General features: G+C 42.2%; 1 protein-coding gene across 4 annotated transcripts in view; it reads right to left on the bottom strand.

Annotated features, from left to right (window-relative positions):
* Window positions 1-3,247: 3,247 nt before the first annotated feature.
* The window catches only part of LOC115126052 (uncharacterized), a 34,380-nt gene continuing 17,777 nt past the window's right edge, over window positions 3,248-19,850 (bottom strand). Inside the window, exons 9-16 of one of the 4 annotated variants that reach the window (XR_010463995.1) lie at window positions 17,209-17,493; window positions 15,829-15,912; window positions 13,040-13,127; window positions 12,819-12,887; window positions 5,883-5,909; window positions 5,566-5,694; window positions 4,969-5,024; window positions 3,248-4,659 (exon numbers count right to left, since the gene is read on the bottom strand). Coding sequence is in view for 2 of the 4 variants with exons in the window: in XM_065018945.1 (XP_064875017.1) it covers window positions 13,048-13,127; window positions 15,829-15,912; window positions 17,209-17,493 (449 nt within the window). In the remaining 2 variants the exon portion in view is untranslated. Of the gene's footprint in view, window positions 4,660-4,968; window positions 5,025-5,565; window positions 5,695-5,882; window positions 5,910-9,868; window positions 12,892-13,039; window positions 13,128-15,828; window positions 15,913-17,208; window positions 17,494-19,850 lie in introns of those variants that run through there. The other 3 variants (XR_010463994.1, XM_065018945.1, XM_065018944.1) reach the window with 3 other exon arrangements.

Below are 19,850 nucleotides of genomic sequence, written 5' to 3'. Positions count from 1 at the left end.
AGTAATAAAACATCTCAGTACTGCAGAGCTCTCTCTTAGTAATAGAACATCTCAGTACTGCAGAGCTCTCTCTTCGTAATAAAACATCTCAGTGCTGTAGAGCTCTCTCTTAGTAATAAAACATCTCAGCACGGCAGAGCTCTCTCTTAGTAATAACACTTCTCAGTACTGCAGAGCTCTCTCTTAGTAATAAAACATCTCAGTACTGCAGAGCTCTCTCTTAGTAATAAAACATCTCACGGCAGAGCTCTCTCTTAGTAATAAACCATCTCAGTACTGCAGAGCTCTCTCTTAGTAATAAAACATCTTACTGCAGAGCTCTCTCTTAGTAATAAAACATCTCAGTACTGCAGAACTCTCTCTTAGTAATAAAACATCTCAGTACTGCAGAGCTCTCTCTTAGTAATAAAACATCTCAGTACTGTAGAGCTCTCTCTTAGTAATAAAACATCTCAGTACTGCAGAGCTCTCTCTTAGTAATAGAACATCTCAGTACTGCAGAGCTCTCTATTAGTAATAAAATAAACTTAGTAATAAAACATCTACTGCAGAGCTCTCTCTTAGTAATAAAACATCTTACTGCAGAGCTCTCTCTTAGTAATAAAACATCTCAGTACTGCAGAGCTCTCTTAGTAATAAACATCTCAGTAAGAGCTCTCTCTTAGTAATAAAACATCTCAGTGCTGTAGAGCTCTCTCTTAGTAATAAAACATCTCAGCACTGCAGAGCTCTCTCTTAGTAATAAAACTTCTCAGTACTAATAAAACATCTCAGCAGAGCTCTCTTAGTAATAAAACATCAGTACTGCAGATCTCTTAGTAATAAAACATCTTACTGCAGAGCTCTCTTAGTAATAAAACATCTCAGTACTGCAGAGCTCTCTCTTAGTAATAAAACATCTCTTAGTAATGCAGAGCTCTCTCTTAGTACTGCAGAGCTCTCTTAGTAATAAACCATCTTAGTACTGCAGAGCTCTCTCTTGGTAATAGAACATCTCAGTGCTGCAGAGCTCTCTCTTAGTAATAGAACATCTCAGTACTGCAGAGCTCTCTCTTAGTAATAAAACATCTTACTGCAGAGCTCTCTCTTAGTAATAGAACATCTCAGTACTGCAGAGCTCTCTCTTAGTAATTAAACATCTTACTGCAGAGCTCGCTCTTAGTAATTAAACATCTTACTGCAGAGCTCGCTCTTAGTAATAAAACATCTCAGTACTGCAGAGCTCTCTCTTAGTAATAAAACATCTCAGTACTGCAGAGCTCTCTCTTAGTAATAAAACATCTTACTGCAGAGCTCTCTCTTAGTAATAAAACATCTCAGTACTGCAGAGCTCTCTCTTAGTAATAAAACATCTCAGTACTGCAGAGCTCTCTCTTAGTAATAAAACATCTCAGTACTGCAGAGCTCTCTTAGTAATAAAACATCTTAGTAATAAAACATCTCAGTACTGCAGAGCTCTCTCTTAGTAATAAAACATCTCTCTTAGTAATAAAACATCTCAGTACTGCAGAGCTCTCTCTTAGTAATAAAACATCTCAGTACTGCAGAGCTCTCTCTTAGTAATAAAACATCTCAGTACTGTAGAGCTCTCTCTTAGTAATAAAACATCTCAGTACTGCAGAGCTCTCTCTTAGTAATAAAACATCTCAGTACTGCAGAGCTCTCTCTTAGTAATAAAACAGCTTACTGCAGAGCTCTCTCTTAGTAATAAAACATCTCAGTACTGTAGAGCTCTCTCTTAGTAATAAAACATCTCAGTACTGCAGAGCTCTCTCTTAGTAATAAAACATCTCAGTACTGCAGAGCTCTCTCTTAGTAATAAAACATCTCAGTACTGCAGAGCTCTCTCTTAGTAATAAAACATCTTACTGCAGAGCTCTCTCTTAGTAATAAAACATCTCAGTACTGTAGAGCTCTCTCTTAGTAATAAAACATCTCATTACTGCAGAGCTCTCTCTTAGTAATAAAACATCTCAGTACTGCAGAGCTCTCTCTTAGTAATAAAACATCTCAGTACTGTAGAGCTCTCTCTTAGTAATAAAACTTCAGTACTGCAGAGCTCTCTCTTAGTAATAAAACATCTCAGTACTGCAGAGCTCTCTCTTAGTAATAAAACATCTCAGTACTGCAGAGCTCTCTCTTAGTAATAAAACATCTCAGTACTGCAGAGCTCTCTCTTAGTAATAAAACATCTCAGTACTGCAGAAACATCTCTCTCTTAGTAATAAAACATCTCAGCACTGCAGAGCTCTCTCTTAGTAATAAAACTTCTCAGTACTGCAGAGCTCTCTCTTAGTAATAAAACATCTCAGTACTGCAGAGCTCTCTCTTAGTAATAAAACATCTTACTGCAGAGCTCTCTCTTAGTAATAAAACATCTCAGTAATGCAGAGCTCTCTCTTAGTAATAAACCATCTTAGTACTGCAGAGCTCTCTCTTGGTAATAGAACATCTCAGTGCTGCAGAGCTCTCTCTTAGTAATAGAACATCTCAGTACTGCAGAGCTCTCTCTTAGTAATAAAACATCTTACTGCAGAGCTCTCTCTTAGTAATAAAACATCTTACTTCAGAGCTCTCTCTTAGTAATAAAACATCTCAGTACTGCAGAGCTCTCTCTTAGTAATAAAACATCTCAGTACTGCAGAGCTCTCTTAGTAATAAAACATCTCAGTACTGCAGAGCTCTCTCTTAGTAATAAAACATCTCAGTACTGCAGAGCTCTCTCTTAGTAATAAAACATCTCAGTACTGCAGAGCTCTCTCTTAGTAATAAAACATCTCAGTGCTGTAGAGCTCTCTCTTAGTAATAAAACATCTCAGTACTGTAGAGCTCTCTCTTAGTAATAAAACTTCAGTACTGCAGAGCTCTCTCTTAGTAATAAAACATCTAAGTACTGCAGAGCTCTCTCTTCGTAATAAAACATCTCAGTGCTGCAGAGCTCTCTCCCTTTGCAAGGCAGATAAGGATGAGCTCTACCTCTCAAGGCTGGTTCCTCTCAACCAACACTCTCTCCCTACAGTATACTTTGCCTAGTGGGGGGGGGGTTGGCTTAAGTTATTCTGAGAAAAATAAACAATACCAACCCATACAAGGCTTACAAGGCTTGAAGAACTTTGAAATTCACAAGCTGCGATTTAAAACAGAAAGTGCATTGGGTTGGCATTAAGCGCTCTGGGGAAAATACCTGAAAAGGAATCATACAACCACAAAGTGATTGACACTATCAGACCTCATGATAAGGCCCAGACAGTTTGAAGAAACAAAAGTTTATTACAAACAGAGTAGGTAAAACGACAGGTCAACAGGCTCATGGTCAGGGCAGGCAGAGGTTAGTAATCCAGGACAGTGTCACAAGGTACAGAACGGCAGGCAGGCTCAGGGCAGGCAGGCTCAGGGCAAGCAGGCTCAGGGCAGGCAGGCAGGCTCAGGGCAGGCAGGCAGGCTCAGGGCAGGCAGGCAGGCTCAGGGCAGGCAGGCTCAGGGCAAGCAGGCTCAGGGCAGGCAGGCTCAGGGCAGGCAGGCTCAGGCTCAGGGCAGGCAGATGGTCAAAACTGGGAAAACAGGGACTAGAAAGACACAGGTGTATGGGGGAAAACGCTGGTAGGCTTGACGAGACAAGATGAACTGGCAACAGACAAACAGAAAACACAGGATAGGAGATAATGGACGACATCTGGAGGGAGGGGGGGGGGCAGACTGTCAGCTTTAATTTGAGGGTATTCTCATCCGTATCGGGTGAGCCGTTTAGAAATTACAGGACTTTTTCTACATAGGCCTCCCATTTTATGGACCCAAAGTATTGGGACAAATTCACCATATTTGGTCCCATATTTCTAGCACACAATAATTACATCAAGCTTGTGACTAAAAACTTGTTGGATCCATTTGCTGTTTGTTTTGCAGATTATTTTGTGCCCAATAGAAATGAATGGTAAATAATGTATTCTGTCACTTTTATTGTAAATTAGAATATATGTTTCTTTACACCTCTACATTAATATGGATGCTACCATGATTATGGATAATCCTGAATGAATCATAAATAATGAGTGAGAAAGTTAGACGCACAAATATCAGACCCCCAAGACTTGCTAACCTCTGCATCTAACTTTCTCACTCCTCACTGCCATTATTCATGATTCATTCAGGATTATCCGTGTTAATGTAAAAGTGTTTAGAAACATTATTTTCTTATTTAGAATAAAAGTGACACAATAATACACATAAGTGAATTTGTCCCAATACTTTAGGTCCCCTAAAATGGGGCGACTATGTACAAAAGTGCTGTAATTTCTAAACGGTTCAACTGATATGGATGAAAATACCCTCAAATCAGAGCTGTCAGTCTGTACTTTAACTTTATAGTCATTGTATAATTTCAAATTCAAAGTGCTGGAGTACAGAGCCAAAACAACAAAAGATGTCTGTGCCAATACTTCGTAGCTCAATGTACTTAATCTGATTCCATGCATGTTACTTTGTGAAACGTTCGCCTGTTGTTTTCCCTCATTTTACATTTAATTTAAAACATCTCCAACAGTTCAAACATGTTTCTCTCTTCTTGGTCGTTTGTCTCAATGTAACATAGGGAGTCATGTACTGAGAGCCTTCAAACCCCATGTTTCTGCTCCTCAGTTACCCCACCAGGAAGACCACCAGCTGGAAGGAAGCAACAGAGGAAAGAGCTCATGAGACAAAACATTACTAATGACTAGGGCCAGGTGTTTTTCCTGGTCAGGTCACATGGTCTGGAAAAACTCTTGGTCTTTTGTTATAAATGCAACAACAGGTGTTCTTCCTTTCCAGCAACAATCAGACTTGTTCATTGTTTGTCTTTCATTGCATCCAAATTAAAATTAAAATACCATGTTGATCATCACTAACATAATAATGTGATAACAATGTGAGCACTTCCTAATGCTTCTTAATAAATGTAGTGGTTGGTGTCTTTCTCAGACTCAGACTTACCATCCTAAAATACTGGATTCTTTACTGGTGGTCTTTCTACTTCAACGGAGTGGCATCTGGCAAGAAAACACACAACAAAAGAGTTGGACATAATCATACGCACATGCAGGTAAACATACACATCCCTGCTCTCCCTTCACACCCTCACAAGCTACAACAATACAAAAAATAAAAATACATCCTGGTTAATGTCTATTCTGGACCACTAACTAGCTCTAGTTATATCATTTCAAGTAACACTCTAGATCACGTGACAAACTCATTCCACGGAGGGTCGAGTGTCTGAGGGGTGTTCGCCCCTCGTACTCGATTGATTAATTAATGTCATTAATTAGTAAGGAACTCCCCTCACCTGGTTGTCTAGGTCTTAAACTGAAAGGTAAAAACTAAAATCCGTAGACGCTAAGCCCTTCGTGGAATGAGTTTGTTCTAGATGAACCCTCTCTTCTTATAATACAACACACGATAATGTATTTAGCTTTTCAGAATCAGTCAGTTACAGGAATAAAATCATCAGGACAAATATGGTTTGAGTTCACTGTAACTGCCAGAGCACTCTGTTACCAGGTGAACTATCTGCTTAAGTTTCATACACACCTTCCTTCCCCTGCCCAGCTTGGTCTGCGTCCTCTTCCCCTTCATTCCCGTTGAAAGCAAGTATCAGAAGCATTCTGTGTGCTATTTCTATGCTTCCCGTTTCGGGTTTTGTACACCAGCTTCAAACAGCTGAATAAACAATATGTTTGGTTATTCAACATATATTTTACACAATGATTGCTTATTTTGTGACAAAGTGAAATTATGTACACTTTTATAATTATATCACCCAGGAAATGGAGGAATGATTTCTGTATAGTCCATCTTTAAAGAAGTTGCTTCTGTTTGTACAGCCTTAAATTAACTGGATGACTTGCCTTGTTCTGACTGGACTACATCACTGCCTTTAGTTGAGAAGAAGAGAAGAGAGAAGTTTAGAGTTTAGCATTCTCATACACAGATCACATTAGCATTGGTTGTGTTCACTTCTGGATGACAATGAAAAGGATGCTAAGTGGCAGAATTCCAGGTGAATGCCACTGTCTTCTTACCCTCAGGCTTTGACTCATCTTTAGGACTATTGGATCTGCTAGGTTTATCTGCTAATGAGAACAGAATGACAAACTCTTTCTAATTCGATCATTTGAAAGAAATCTCCAATACTTTTATAATACACAGTATAATGTATACTAAACAAAAAAATGCTTGTGAGGCATTGCATAACCTTCTGTTTCTACATGACCACACACAGACATACACACGGGTACATACACACAGATATATACATACGCACACAGAAACACATACTGATAACAGTGTACAGTCGTGGCCATACGTTTTGAGAATCACACAATTTATTTTCACAAAGTCTGTTGCCTCAGTTTGTATGATGGCATTTCGCATATACTCCAGAATGTTATGAAGATTGCAATTAATTGCAATTCATCTGATCAAAGTCCCTCTTTGCCATGCAAATGAAAAAAACATTTCCAATGCATTTCAGCCCTGCCACAAAAAGACCAGCTGACATCATGTCAGTGATTATCTCGTTAACACAGGTGTGAGTGTTGAAGGCTGGAGATCACTCTGTCATGCTGATTGAGTTCGAATAACAGACTGGAAGCTTCAAAAGGAGGGTGGTGCTTGGAATCATTGTTCTTCCTTTGTCAACCATGGTTACCTGCAAGGAAACACGTGCTGTCATCATTTCTTTGCACAAAAAGGGCTTCACAGGCAAGGATATTGGTGCCAGTAAGATTGCACCTAAATCAACCATTTATCGGATCATCAAGAACTTCAAGGAGAGCGGTTCAATTGTTGTGAAGAAGGCTTCAGGGAGCCCAAGAAAGTCCAGCAAGTGCCAGGATTGTCTCCTAAAGTTGATTCAGCTGCGGGATTGGGGCAGCACCAGTACAGAGCATGCTCAGGAATGGCAGCAGGCAGGTGTGAGTGCATCTGCACGCAGTGAGGAGAAGACTTTTGGAGGATGGCCTGGTGTCAAGAAGGGCAGCAAAGAAGCCACTTCTCTCCAGGAAAAACATCAGGGACAGACTGAAAGTCTGCAAAAGGTACAGGGATTGGACTGCTGAGGACTGGGGTAAAGTCATTTTCTCTGATGAATCCCCTTTCCGATTGTTTGGGGCATACAGAAAAAAGCTTGTCCGGAGAAGACAAGGTGAGTGCTACCATCAGTTCTGTGTCATGCCAACAGTAAAGCATCCTTAGACCATTCATGTGTGGGGTTGCTTCTCAGCCAAGGGAGTGGGCTCACTCACAATATTGCCTAAGAACACAGCCATGAATAAAGAAATGGTACCAACACATCCTCCGAGAGCAACTTCTCCCAACCATCCAGGAAGTTTGGTGACGAACAATGCCTTTTCCAGCATGATAGAGCACCTTGCCATAAGGAAAAAGTGGTAACTAAGTAGCTTGGCGAACAAAACATCAATATTTTGGGTCCATGGCCAGGAAACTACCCAGACCTTAATCCCATTGAGAACTTGTGGTCAATCCTCAAGACGCGGGTGGACAAACAAAAACCCACAAATTCTGACAAACTCCAAGCATTAATTTTGCAAGAATGGGCTGCCATCAGTCAGGATGTGGCCCAGAAGTTAATTGACAGCATGCCAGGGCGGATTGAAAAAGAAGGGTCAACACTGTAAATATTGACTTTTTGCATCAACTTCATGTAATTGTCAATAAAAGCCTTTGACACTTATGAAATGCTTGTAATTATACTTCAGTATTCCATAGTAACATCTGACAAAAATATCTAAAGACACTGAGGCAGCAAACTTTGTGGAAATTAATATTTGTGTCATTCTCAAAACTTTTGGCCACGACTGTATATGTCAAGCTGTTTTCTGTTGAACTCCACAGAATAAACTCCACTGTCTTATATCTTCAATCCACTGATTCTCAGCTCTCCAGTAGTGTGGTTCAGGGTTGTGCGGTTTATGAAGGCAGCATAGATACCCAGACCACCCGGATCTGTGTACTTCCCATGCTTCCATACGATGCTGGTGATGGAGTCAGGCACTGTGGACTTGTCCGGTGCCAACACGAGCTCACCTCCCAGGTGGTGAAGGTAGGAAACAACATCTCCACCCCGCTGATCCGCAACACTGGGGCCCCACAAGGGTGCGTTCTCAGCCTTCTCCTGTACTCCCTGTTCACCCATGACTGCGTGGCCGTGCACGCCTCCAACTCAATCAAGTTTGTAGACGACACTACAGTGGTAGGCTTGAATACCAACAACGACGAGACGGCCTACAGGGAGGAGGTGAGGGCCCTTGGAGTGTGGTGTCAGGAAAATAACCTATCACTCAACATCAACAAAACAAAGGAGATGATCGTGGAATTCAGGAAACAGCAGAGGGAGCACTCCCCCATCCACATCGATGGGACAGTAGTGGAGAAGGTGGAAAGTTTTAAGTTCCTCGGCGTACACATCACAGACAAACTGAATTGGTCCACCCACACAGACAGCGTGGTGAAGAAGGTGCAACAGCGCCTCTTCAACCTCAGGAGGCTGAAGAAATTGGCTTGTCACCTAAAACACTCACAAACCTTTACAGATGCACAATCGAGAGCATGCTGTCGGGCTGTATCACCGCCTGGTACGGCAAGTGCTCCGCCCTCAACCGCAAGGCTCTCCAGAGGGCAGTGCGAGCTGCACAATGCAGCACCAGGGGCAAACTACCTGCCCTCCAGGACACCTGCAGCACCCGATATCACAGGAAGGCCAAAAAGATCATCAAGGACAACAACCACCCGAGCCACTGCCTGTTCACCCCGCTATCATCCAGAAGGCGAGGTCAGTACAGGTGCATCAAAGCTGGGACAGAGAGACTGAAAAACAGCTTCTATCTCAAGGCCATCAGACTGTTGAACAGCCATCACTAACATAGAGAGGCTGCTGCCAACATACAGACTCAAATCTCTGGCCACTTTAATAAATTGACTCAATAAAAGCATCATTAGTAACTTTAAATAACGGCACTTGAATAATCTTTACATATCCAACATTACTCATCTATATACTGTATTCTATACCATCTACTGCATCTTGCCTATGCCGCACGGTCATCGCTCATCCATATATTTACATGTACATATTCTTATTCATCCCTTTACATTTGTGTGTATAAGGTAGTTGTTGTGAATTTGTTAAGATTACTTGTTAGATATTACTGTATTGTCAGAACTAGAAGCACAAGCATTTCGCTACACTCGCATTAACATCAGCAAACCATGTGTATGTGACCAATAAAATTTGATTTAATTTCATGATAAAGATCATCTAGGAAAGCAGACATTTCATACATGTATCAGAGTATCAATGTATCCAGGGTAACACATTATGGTGAGGGTATAAATATGTAGTCCTAAGCCTATTGGCATTGAACTGACATTATTATCAACCTTTACTGTTTATATCTAGAATTCTGTTTGCTGGGTGTATCTGGTCTATGTAGTCTGAACACCGTGACTAGTATCCCCCCCCCCCCCCCCTCACCACCACCACCGGAGCAGAAATGTATCTAGACTACACTACAGATTAAAGTCTTTGGGGACACCCTGTCCATTATTATATCAATATAGATCCTATTAAACCACTAGAGGGGCTATGTCATAGTCCCTCAAAGTTCCAGAATGGGGCAAAAATAGCAAACATCTTGTTCAGGGAGAAATCCAAAACCAGTCTAATTGGATTGAATGGCGGTAGAGGCATAGATGATGCACTTCCTGATTTTACTGATGCAGGAAAATAAACGTAAGGCATGAGATGTATCAGAAATTGTGTAATGAAATTATAGTCAACCTAAAATAGTCATATAATTATAGATACAGCGTATAGGAAGAGGATGAACTTTAATGTCCCGATGGGAAAATGGTCTTAGACACACAGTTCTGCTGTATACAAAATAGACACTGTACATTACACACTCAACATAATACATACATTACACATAAGCCTTATACACTTCTCATACAGCCACGGGGAGGGATGTTGTCTCACACCTATATGGGTTTTATACAAATTGTATGTACTGTACACATAGTCATTAAGATTTACTGAATAAAAATAATAAATGTAACATGTAAAGTGTTGGCCCCATGTTTCATGAGCTGAAATAAAAGATTCCAGAAATGTTCCATATGCAAAAAAGCTTATTTCTCTAAAGATTTCTGCACAAATTTGTTTACATCCCTGTTAGTGAACATTTCTCATTTGCCAGGATACAGTGCATTTGGAAAGTATTCAGACCCTTTGACTTTTTCAACATTTTGTTACATTAGTCTTATTCTAAAATGGATTCAATAGTTTTTCCCCCCTCATCAGTCTGAACACAATATCTCATTGTCTGCGGTCGAACGACCACCCCTCATCACTGTCAAACGCTCTCTAAAACACTTCAGTGAGCAGGCCTTTCTAATCATCCTGGCCCGGGTATCCTGGAAGGATATTGACCTCATTCCGTCAGTAGAGGATGCCTGGTTATTCTTTAAAAGTCCTTTCCTCACCATCTTAAATAAGCATGCCCCATTCAAAAAAATGTAGAACTAAGAACAGATATAGCCCTTGGTTCACTCCAGACCTGACTGCCCTTGACCAGCACAAAAACATCCTGTGGCATTCTGCATTAGCATCGAATATCCCCCGTGATATGCAACTTTTCAGGGAAGTTAGGAACCAATATACACAGGCAGTTAGGAAAGCAAAGGCTAGCTTTTTCAAACAGAAATTTGCATCCTGTAGCACAAACTCCAAAAAGTTCTGGGACACTGTAAAAGTCCATGGAGAATAAGAGCACTTCCTCCCAGCTGCCCACTGCACTGAGGCTAGGAAACACTGTCACCACCGATAAATCCGCGATAAGTGAGAACTTCAATAAGCATTTTTCCACGGCTGGCTGTGCTTTCCACCTGGCTACCCCTACCCCGGTCAACAGCCCTGCACCCCCCACAGAAACTTGCGCAAGCCTCCCCATTTCTCCTTCACCCAAATCCAGATAGCTGATGTTCTGAAAGAGCTGCAAAATCTGGAGCCCTACAAATCAACCGGGCTAGACAATCTGGACCCTCTCTTTCTAAAATGAGATTTTCTAAAATAGGGTTGCAACCCCTATTACTAGCCTGTTCAAGCTCTCTTTCATATCATCTGAGATCCCCAGAGATTAGAAAGCCGTATTCTCTTTGTTCTTGTTTCCTTATTAGGATGCCGGTGGGCGGAGTTGGGAGGGTCGTCAGCTACATGGGAAACACCTGGGCCCCGCTGTGTCATAGAATAAATACACCACTTCCCCATTCATGGAAGAGACTCTCTCCATGCAGACACCTTTATAGATTTTGTTGTGTTTCTTGGTGGCTTTTTGGTTGGTTTGCTTTGGCATCTTTCAACACCCTGCATTATCACATTTATGCATGCAAAACACTCACTTACACTACTGATTACACACACCAGTGTGTATTGTACATAGTTTAGTTTATTTAGTAAATATATGTTTTGTTACGGGCTTTGAGCCGGTTCGTAACACTATTCTGTATACTTCTGGCCCTTCTTTGGACACTGTGTTAACAACCCTCCAGATGAGCTTCAATGCCATACAACTCTCCTTCTGTGGCCTCCAACTGCTCTTAAATGCAAGTAAAACTAAATGCATGCTCTTCAACCGATCGCTGCCCGCACCTGCCCGCCCTTCCAGCATCACTATTTTGGACGATTCTGACTTAGAATATGTGGACAACTACAAATACCTAGGTGTCTGGTTAGACTGCAAACTCTCCTTCCAGACTCACATTAAGCATCTCCAATCCAAAATTAAATCTGGAATCGGCTTCCTAGTTCGCAACAAAGCATCCTTCACTCATGCTGCCAAACATACCCTCGTAAATCTGACTATATAAACCGATCCTCCGATGTCATTTACAAAATAGCCTCCAACACTCTACTCAGCAAATTGGAATCAGTCTATCACAGTGCCATCCGTTTTGTCACCAAAGCCCCATATACTACCCACCACTGCGACCTGTATGCTCTCGTTGGCTGGCCCTCGCTTCATATTCGTAGCCAAACACACTGGCTCCAGGTCATCTATAAGTCTTTGCTAGGTGAAGCTCCGCCTTATCTCAGCTCACTGGTCACCATAGCAGCACCCACCCGTAGTACGCGCTCCAGCAGGTATATTTCACTGGTCACCCTAAAAAGCCGATTCCTCCTTCAGGCCGCCTTTCCTTCCAGTTCTCTGCTGCCAATGACTGGAACGTACTGCAAAATTCACTGAAGCTGGAGACTCATATCTCCCTCACTAGCTAAGCACCAGCGGTCAGAGCAGCTCACAGATCACTGCACCTGTAAATAGCCCATCCAACTACCTCATCTCCATAATGTTATTTATTTTTGCTTCTTTGCACCCCAGTATCTCTACTTGCACATTCATCTTCTGCACATCTATCACTCCCGTGTTGAATTGCTATATTGTAATTATTTCGCCACTATGGTCTATTTATTGCCTGTATATATACTTTTTCTATTGTATTTTTGACTATGTTTGTTTATTCCATGTGTAACTCTGTTGTTGTTTGTGTCGCACTGCTTTGCTTTATCTTGGCCAGGTTGCAGTTGTAAATGAGAACTTGTTCTCATCTAGCCTACATGGTTAAATAAAGGTGAAATATATATATTTTTTAAATAGTCAAGAAGTCAAAGTCAAAAAGAGATTCAGTTCCTTTAAATCCATGATTCTCAATAATGATTCAATTCAGATCTTTCCCAAAAAAGGTAAATCCACAAAAAACGCAACCTCAGAGGGGCACCCATGTCGTCCAGTGCTGGTGGTCAAGATGAGACGGTGCCTCTGGTCCACAGTTCCCTGGCTAGAGAGATGTCAGTTAGGAATAAATCATTAGGAATAAGAGTTGGTAACAGACTAACAGTCTACTTATAGTGAGTTGACCAGAAGTATTGCACAATAAAGGGAAATGAAGTGAAAACAGTCTACATTGTTATCACACTCTAACTTACCGTCTGTCCTACAATGCTGAATTCTCTTCTGCTTCCCCCTTTCCATTGTCGTACTTCACCGTGTCTTCTTTCAGCAGCACGGACCCCTCTGCAAGAAAACACAATAGGAGAACTCAACTAGAGAAATGGAACCATTCAGAATGAATGTGATTCAAGAATGCTGTAATAACAATGGCACTGATTCCTTCTCTGTTATCACCGTTTGTGACTAAACTAAAACAAGGAGCTCCCGCGCTGAGGTCTGTTCAACGCTGGTCCGACCAATCTGATTCCACACACCAAGACTGCTTCCATCACGTGGAATGGGATATGTTCCGTATTGCGTCAGACGACAACATTGACGAATACGCTGATTCGGTGTGCGAGTCCATTAGAACGTGCGTTGAAGATGTCGTTCCCATAGCAACGATTAAAACATTCCCAAACCAGAAACCGTGGATTGATGGCAGCATTCGCGTGAAACTGAAAGCGCGAACCACTGCTTTTAATCAGGGCAAGGTGACTGGAAACATGACCGAATACAAACAGTGTAACTATTCCCTCCGCAAGGCAATCAAACAAGCTAAGCGTCAGTATAGAGACAAAGTAGAATCTCAATTCAACGGCTCAGACACAAGAGGTATGTGGCAGGGTCTACAGTCAATCACGGATTACAAAAAGAAAACCAGCACCGTCACGGACCAGGAAGTCTTGCTCCCAGGCAGACTAAATAACTTTTTTGCCCGCTTTGAGGACAATACAGTGCCACTGACACGGCCCGCAACTAAAACATGCGGACTCTCCTTCACTGCAGCCGACGTGAGGAAAACATTTAAACGTGTCAACCCTCGCAAGGCTGCAGGCCCAGACGGCATCCCCAGCCGCGCCCTCAGAGCATGCGGAGACCAGCTGGCTGGTGTGTTTACGGACATATTCAATCAATCCCTATCCCAGTCTGTTGTTCCCACATGCTTCAAGAGGGCCACCATTGTTCCTGTTCCCAAGAAAGCTAAGGTAACTGAGCTAAACGACTACCGCCCCGTAGCACTCACTTCCGTCATCATGAAGTGCTTTGAGAGACTAGTCAAGGACCATATCACCTCTACCCTACCTGACACCCTAGACCCACTCCAATTTGCTTACTGCCCAAATAGGTCCACAGACGATGCAATCTCAACCACACTGCACACTGCCCTAACCCATCTGGACAAGAGGAATACCTATGTGAGAATGCTGTTCATCGACTACAGCTCGGCATTTAACACCATAGTGCCCTCCAAGCTCGTCATCAAGCTCGAGACCCTGGGTCTCGACCCCGACCTGTGCAACTGGGTACTGGACTTCCTGACGGGCCGCCCCCAGGTGGTGAGGGTAGGCAACAACATCTCCACCCCGCTGATCCTCAACACTGGGGCCCCACAAGGGTGCGTTCTGAGCCCTCTCCTGTACTCTCTGTTCACCCACAACTGCGTGGCCACGCACGCCTCCAACTCAATCATCAAGTTTGAGGACGACACAACAGTGGTAGGCTTGATTACCAACAACGACAAGACGGCCTACAGGGAGAAGGTGAGGGCCCTCGGAGTGTGGTGTCAGGAAAATAACCTCACACTCAACGTCAACAAAACTAAGGAGATGATTGTGGACTTCAGGAAACAGCAGAGGGAACACCCCCCTATCCACATCGATGGAACAGTAGTGGAGAGGGTAGTAAGTTTTAAGTTCCTCGGCGTACACATCACAGACAAACTGAATTGGTCCACCCACACAGACAGCATCGTGAAGAAGGTGCAGCAGCGCCTCTTCAACCTCAGGAGGCTGAAGAAATTCGGCTTGTCACCAAAAGCACTCAACTTCTACAGATGCACAATCGAGAGCATCCTGTCGGGCTGTATCACCGCCTGGTACGGCAACTGCTCCGCCCACAACCGTAAGGCTCTCCAGAGGGTAGTGAGGTCTGCACAACGCATCACCGGGGGCAAACTACCTGCCCTCCAGGACAACTACACCACCCGATGTCACAGGAAGGCCATAAAGATCATCAAGGACAACAACCACCCGAGCCACTGCCTGTTCACCCCGCTATCATCCAGAAGGTGAGGTCAGTACAGGTGCATCAAAGCTGGGACCGAGAGACTGAAAAACAGCTTCTATCTCAAGGCCATCAGACTGTTAAACAGCCACCACTAACATTGAGTGGCTGCTGCCAACACACTGACTCAACTCCAACCACTTTAATAATGGGAATTGATGGGAAATGATGTAAAATATATCACTAGCCACTTTAAACAATGCTACCTAATATAATGTTTACATACCCTACATTATTCATCTCATATGTATACGTATATACTGTACTCTATATCATCTACTGCATCCTTATGTAATACATGTATCACTAGCCACTTTAACTATGCCACTTTGTTTACATACTCATCTCATATGTATATACTGCACTCAATACCATCTACTGTATCTTGCCTATGCCGCTCTGTACCATCACTCATTCATATATCTTATGTACATATTCTTTATCCCCTTACACTTGTGTCTATAAGGTAGTAGTTTTGGAATTGTTAGCTAGATTACTTGTTGGTTATTACTGCATTGTCGGAACTAGAAGCACAAGCATTTCGCTACACTCGCACTAACATCTGCTAACCATGTGTATGTGACAAATAAAATTGGATTTGTTTTGTGACAGTTTAAGATGATGCCAGTCTTTCCCATCTATTTGAGACTGAGGTCTGTACATTTATCCTGACGCATACAGAGGGACTTGAGGTGAACTGTCCCTTTCTCATACACACCTCCATTTGCCTCTCCTTTTTCAGCGGCGTCAAGGTCGCCCCCTGGTGCAGCGCTGCCATTCGTTGTAGTCTCATCATCGCCCCCTGAGGAAACACACAGAGAAGGTAAAACATGTACGACAGCCTCTCTACTGAACCACCAGTGTTTCCCAGACCGTGTTTTCTTAGACAGGATAAGCCCTCCCACCACAATATGTTTTTTAAACCAGACTTGTTCTAACAATCCTCAACATATTTGATGGTAGAATTCCAGTGTAACACCACTTTCACCTCAATCTGTAACCAGGTTTCCATCCAACCTTTTTATGCGTACCGTGTACATTTACACCATCAACATTGTTTACAGCAAACCGAGTAGAAGAGGTTCCTTGAATTTAAAATGTATTTGCCCTTTAAATTTGCATAAGGTTGAGAAAAAAATATTCTCAGCGGTGGGATTTACAGCTGTGCAATCTCTCACACACACACACACACAAAGGTCCCTAATTTAATTAAAACAGATTTCTGGAGATGGCCATTAGTGGAACCGTAACCTCTGCAGAATCAAATAAAAGGAAAACATCAACTACAGCCTCTCTCCTACTGCATCAAACACTGCTTAAAGCAACAATATGTAACTTTTTGGGCGATCCAACCAAATCCACATAGAAATGTGAGTTATAGATTTTTCACTCCCATTGCAAGCAAGTCTAAGTGGTAGATCTGTTCTATGTGTGATAGTTCTATGCTTCCCATTTTGGTTTTGTACACCAGCTTCAAAAATATGAATATACAATATTTTTGGTTATGGAAAATATATTTTTCAGAGGTTTAGATGGTAAAATGATTCTCTACACAATGGCAGCTTGTTTTTTTCACATAAACTGAAATTAGGCAAACTACTAGAATTTTATCAACAAGGAAATGGAGTGATTTCTGTGTAGTACATCTTTAAAGAAGTTAAAGGCAGTGATGATGTAGTCCAGCCAGAACAAGGCAAGTCATCCAGTTAATTTAAGACTGTACAAACATAAGTGAGGGGAAGAGAAGAGAGCTTTAGCATTCTCATACACAAACCATATTAGTATTTGTTGTGTTCACTTCTGGATGACAATGAAAAGGAGGCTCAGTGAATTCCAGGTGAATGGCACTGTCTTCTTACCCTCAGGCTTTGACTCACATTTAGGACTGTTTGACCTGCTGCTAAGGAGAACAGAAGTTCAAACTTTCTCTAATCAGATAACTTGAAAGAAAAACTGCAATACTTATAATACACAGTATAATGTGTACTGAACCCCAACAAATGCCTGTGAGGCATTGCATAATCTGCTGTTTCTACACGGCAACGCACACACATGGGTACATACACACAGATATATGGACACGCACAGAAACACTTACTGATAACAGATATTTTATATGTCTTGTCAAGAAGTTCTCTGTTGAACTCCACAGAATAAACTCCACTGTCTGTTTTCTTCAAGCCACTGATTCTCAGCTCTCCAGTAGTCTGGTTCAGGGTTGTGCGGCCTTTGAAGACACCATAGATGTCCAGTTTTCTAAATTCCTTGTCCCACTCTGCCACGTAGCACTTCCCATGCTTCCATAGGATGCTTGTGATGGAGTCAGGCACTGTGGACTTGTCCGGCGTCAACACGAGCTCACCTCCCACTTTATGATAAAGATCTGGAAAAGCAGACATTTCATACATGTATCAGAGTATCAATGTATCCAGGGTAACACATTATGGTTAGGGTATAAATATGTAGTCCTAACCCTATAGGCATTGAAAGAGACATTATTATCAACCTTGACTTTTTATGTATAGAATTCTGCATGCTGGGTGTATCTGGTCTATGTAGTCTGAACATCGTGACTAGTATGTCCCCCCTCACTACCACCACCACCACCGGAGCAGAAATGTATCTAGACTACACTACAGATTAAAGTCTTTGGGGACACCCTGTCCATTATTATATCAATATAGATCATATTAAACCACTAGAGGGGCTATGTCATAGTCCCTCAAAGTTCCAGAATGGGGCAAAAATGGCAAACATCTTGTTCAGGGAGAAATCCAAAACCAGTCTAATTGGATTGGATGGCGGTAGAGGCATAGATGATGCACTTCCTGATTTTACTGATGCAGGAAAATAAAAGTAAGGCATGAGATGTATCAGAAATTGTGTAATGAAATTATAGTCAACCTAAAATAGTCAAATAATTATAGATACAGTGTATAGGAAGAGGATGAACTTTAATGTCCCAAGCGGAAAATGGTCTTAGACACACAGTTCTGCTGTATACAAAATAGACACTGTACATTACACACTCAACATAATACATACATTACACATAAGCCTTATCATACACTTCTCATACAGCCACGGGGAGGGATGTTGTCTCATACAATCTGTATAAATAGCCTTTAAGATATACTGAATAAAAATATAAACGTAACATGTAAAGTGTTGGTCCCATGTTTCATGAGCTGAAATAAAAGATTCCAGAAATGTTCCATATGCACAAAAAAACATGCACAAATTTGTTTACATCCCTGTTAGTGAACATTTCTCCTTTGCCAGGATACAGTGCATTTGGAAAGTATTCAGACCCCTTGACTTTTTCAGCATTTTGTTACATTAGCCTTATTCTAAATTGGAATCAATCGTTTTTCCCCCCTCATCAATCCACAGACAATACCCCATAATGACAAAACAAAAACAGGTTTGTTTAAATTTTTCGAAATGTACTAATAAATCAAAAATGTAAATATAACATTACATTAGTATTCACACCCTTTACTCAATACTTTGTTGAAACACATTTGGCTGCGATTACAGCCTCGTGTCCTCTTGGGTATGACGCTACAAGCTTGGCACACTTGTATTTGGGGAGTGTCTCCCATTTCTCTCTGCAGATCCTCTCAAGCTCGGTCAGGTTGTATGGGGAGCATCGCTGCGCAGCTATTTTCAGGACTCTCCAGAGATGTTCAATCGGGTTCAAGTCCGGGCTCTGACTGGGCTACTCAAGGACATTCAGAGACTTGTCTCGAAACCACTCCTGCGTTGACTTGGCTGTGTGATTAGGGTCGCTGTCCTGTTGGAAGGTGAACGTCTGCCCCGTTCTGAGCGCTCTGGAGCAGGTTTTCATCAAGGATTTCTCTGTACTTTGCTCCGTTCTTCTTTCCCTCGATCCTGACTAGTCTCCCAGTCCCTGCCGCTGAAAAAGATCCCCAAAGCACGATGCTGCCACCATTCTTCACCGTAGGGGTGGTGCCAGGTTTCCTCCAGACGTGATGCTTGGTATTCAGGCCAAAGAGTTCAATCTTGGTTTCATCAGACCAGAGTCCATCAGGTGCCTTTTGCCAAACTTCAAGTGGGCTGTCATGTGCCTTTTACTGAGGAATGGCTTCTGTCTGGCCACTCTACCATAAAGGCCTGATTGGTGGAGTGCTGCAGAGATGGTTGTCCTTCTAAAAGCTTCTCCCATCTCCACAGAGGAACTCTGGGAGAATCGGGTTCTTGGTCACCTCCCTGACCAAGGCCCTTCTCCCCTGATTGCTCAGTTTGGCCGGGCGTCCAGCTCTAGGAAGAGTCTTGCTGGTTCCAATTTTTTTCAATTTAAGAACGATGGAGGCTACTGTGTTCTTGGGGACCTTCAATGCTGCAGAAATGTTTTGGTACCCTTCCCCACATATGTGCCATGACACAATCCTGTCTCGGGGCTCTACGGGCAATTCCTTTGACCTCATGGCTTGGTTTTGGTTTTATATACACAGGTGTTTGCCTTTCCAAATCATGTCCAATCAATTTAATTGTCTACAGGTGGACACCAATCAAGTTGTAGAAACATTTCAAGGATGATCCATGAAAACAGAGATGCACCTGAGCTCAATTTTGAGTCTCATAACAAAGGTTCTGAATACTAATATATAAATAAAGGTATTTTTATTTTTTATACATTTTCCCAAAAAATCTATAAACCTGTTCTCGTTTTGTCATTATGGGGTATTGTGTGTAGATTGATGAGAAAAAATGAAT

The sequence above is a fragment of the Oncorhynchus nerka genome, linkage group LG5 (genome assembly GCF_034236695.1).
Source record: "Oncorhynchus nerka isolate Pitt River linkage group LG5, Oner_Uvic_2.0, whole genome shotgun sequence".
NCBI classification, from domain to species: Eukaryota; Metazoa; Chordata; class Actinopteri; order Salmoniformes; family Salmonidae; genus Oncorhynchus; species Oncorhynchus nerka.
This window is presented reverse-complemented; position numbering and strand designations above follow the sequence as displayed.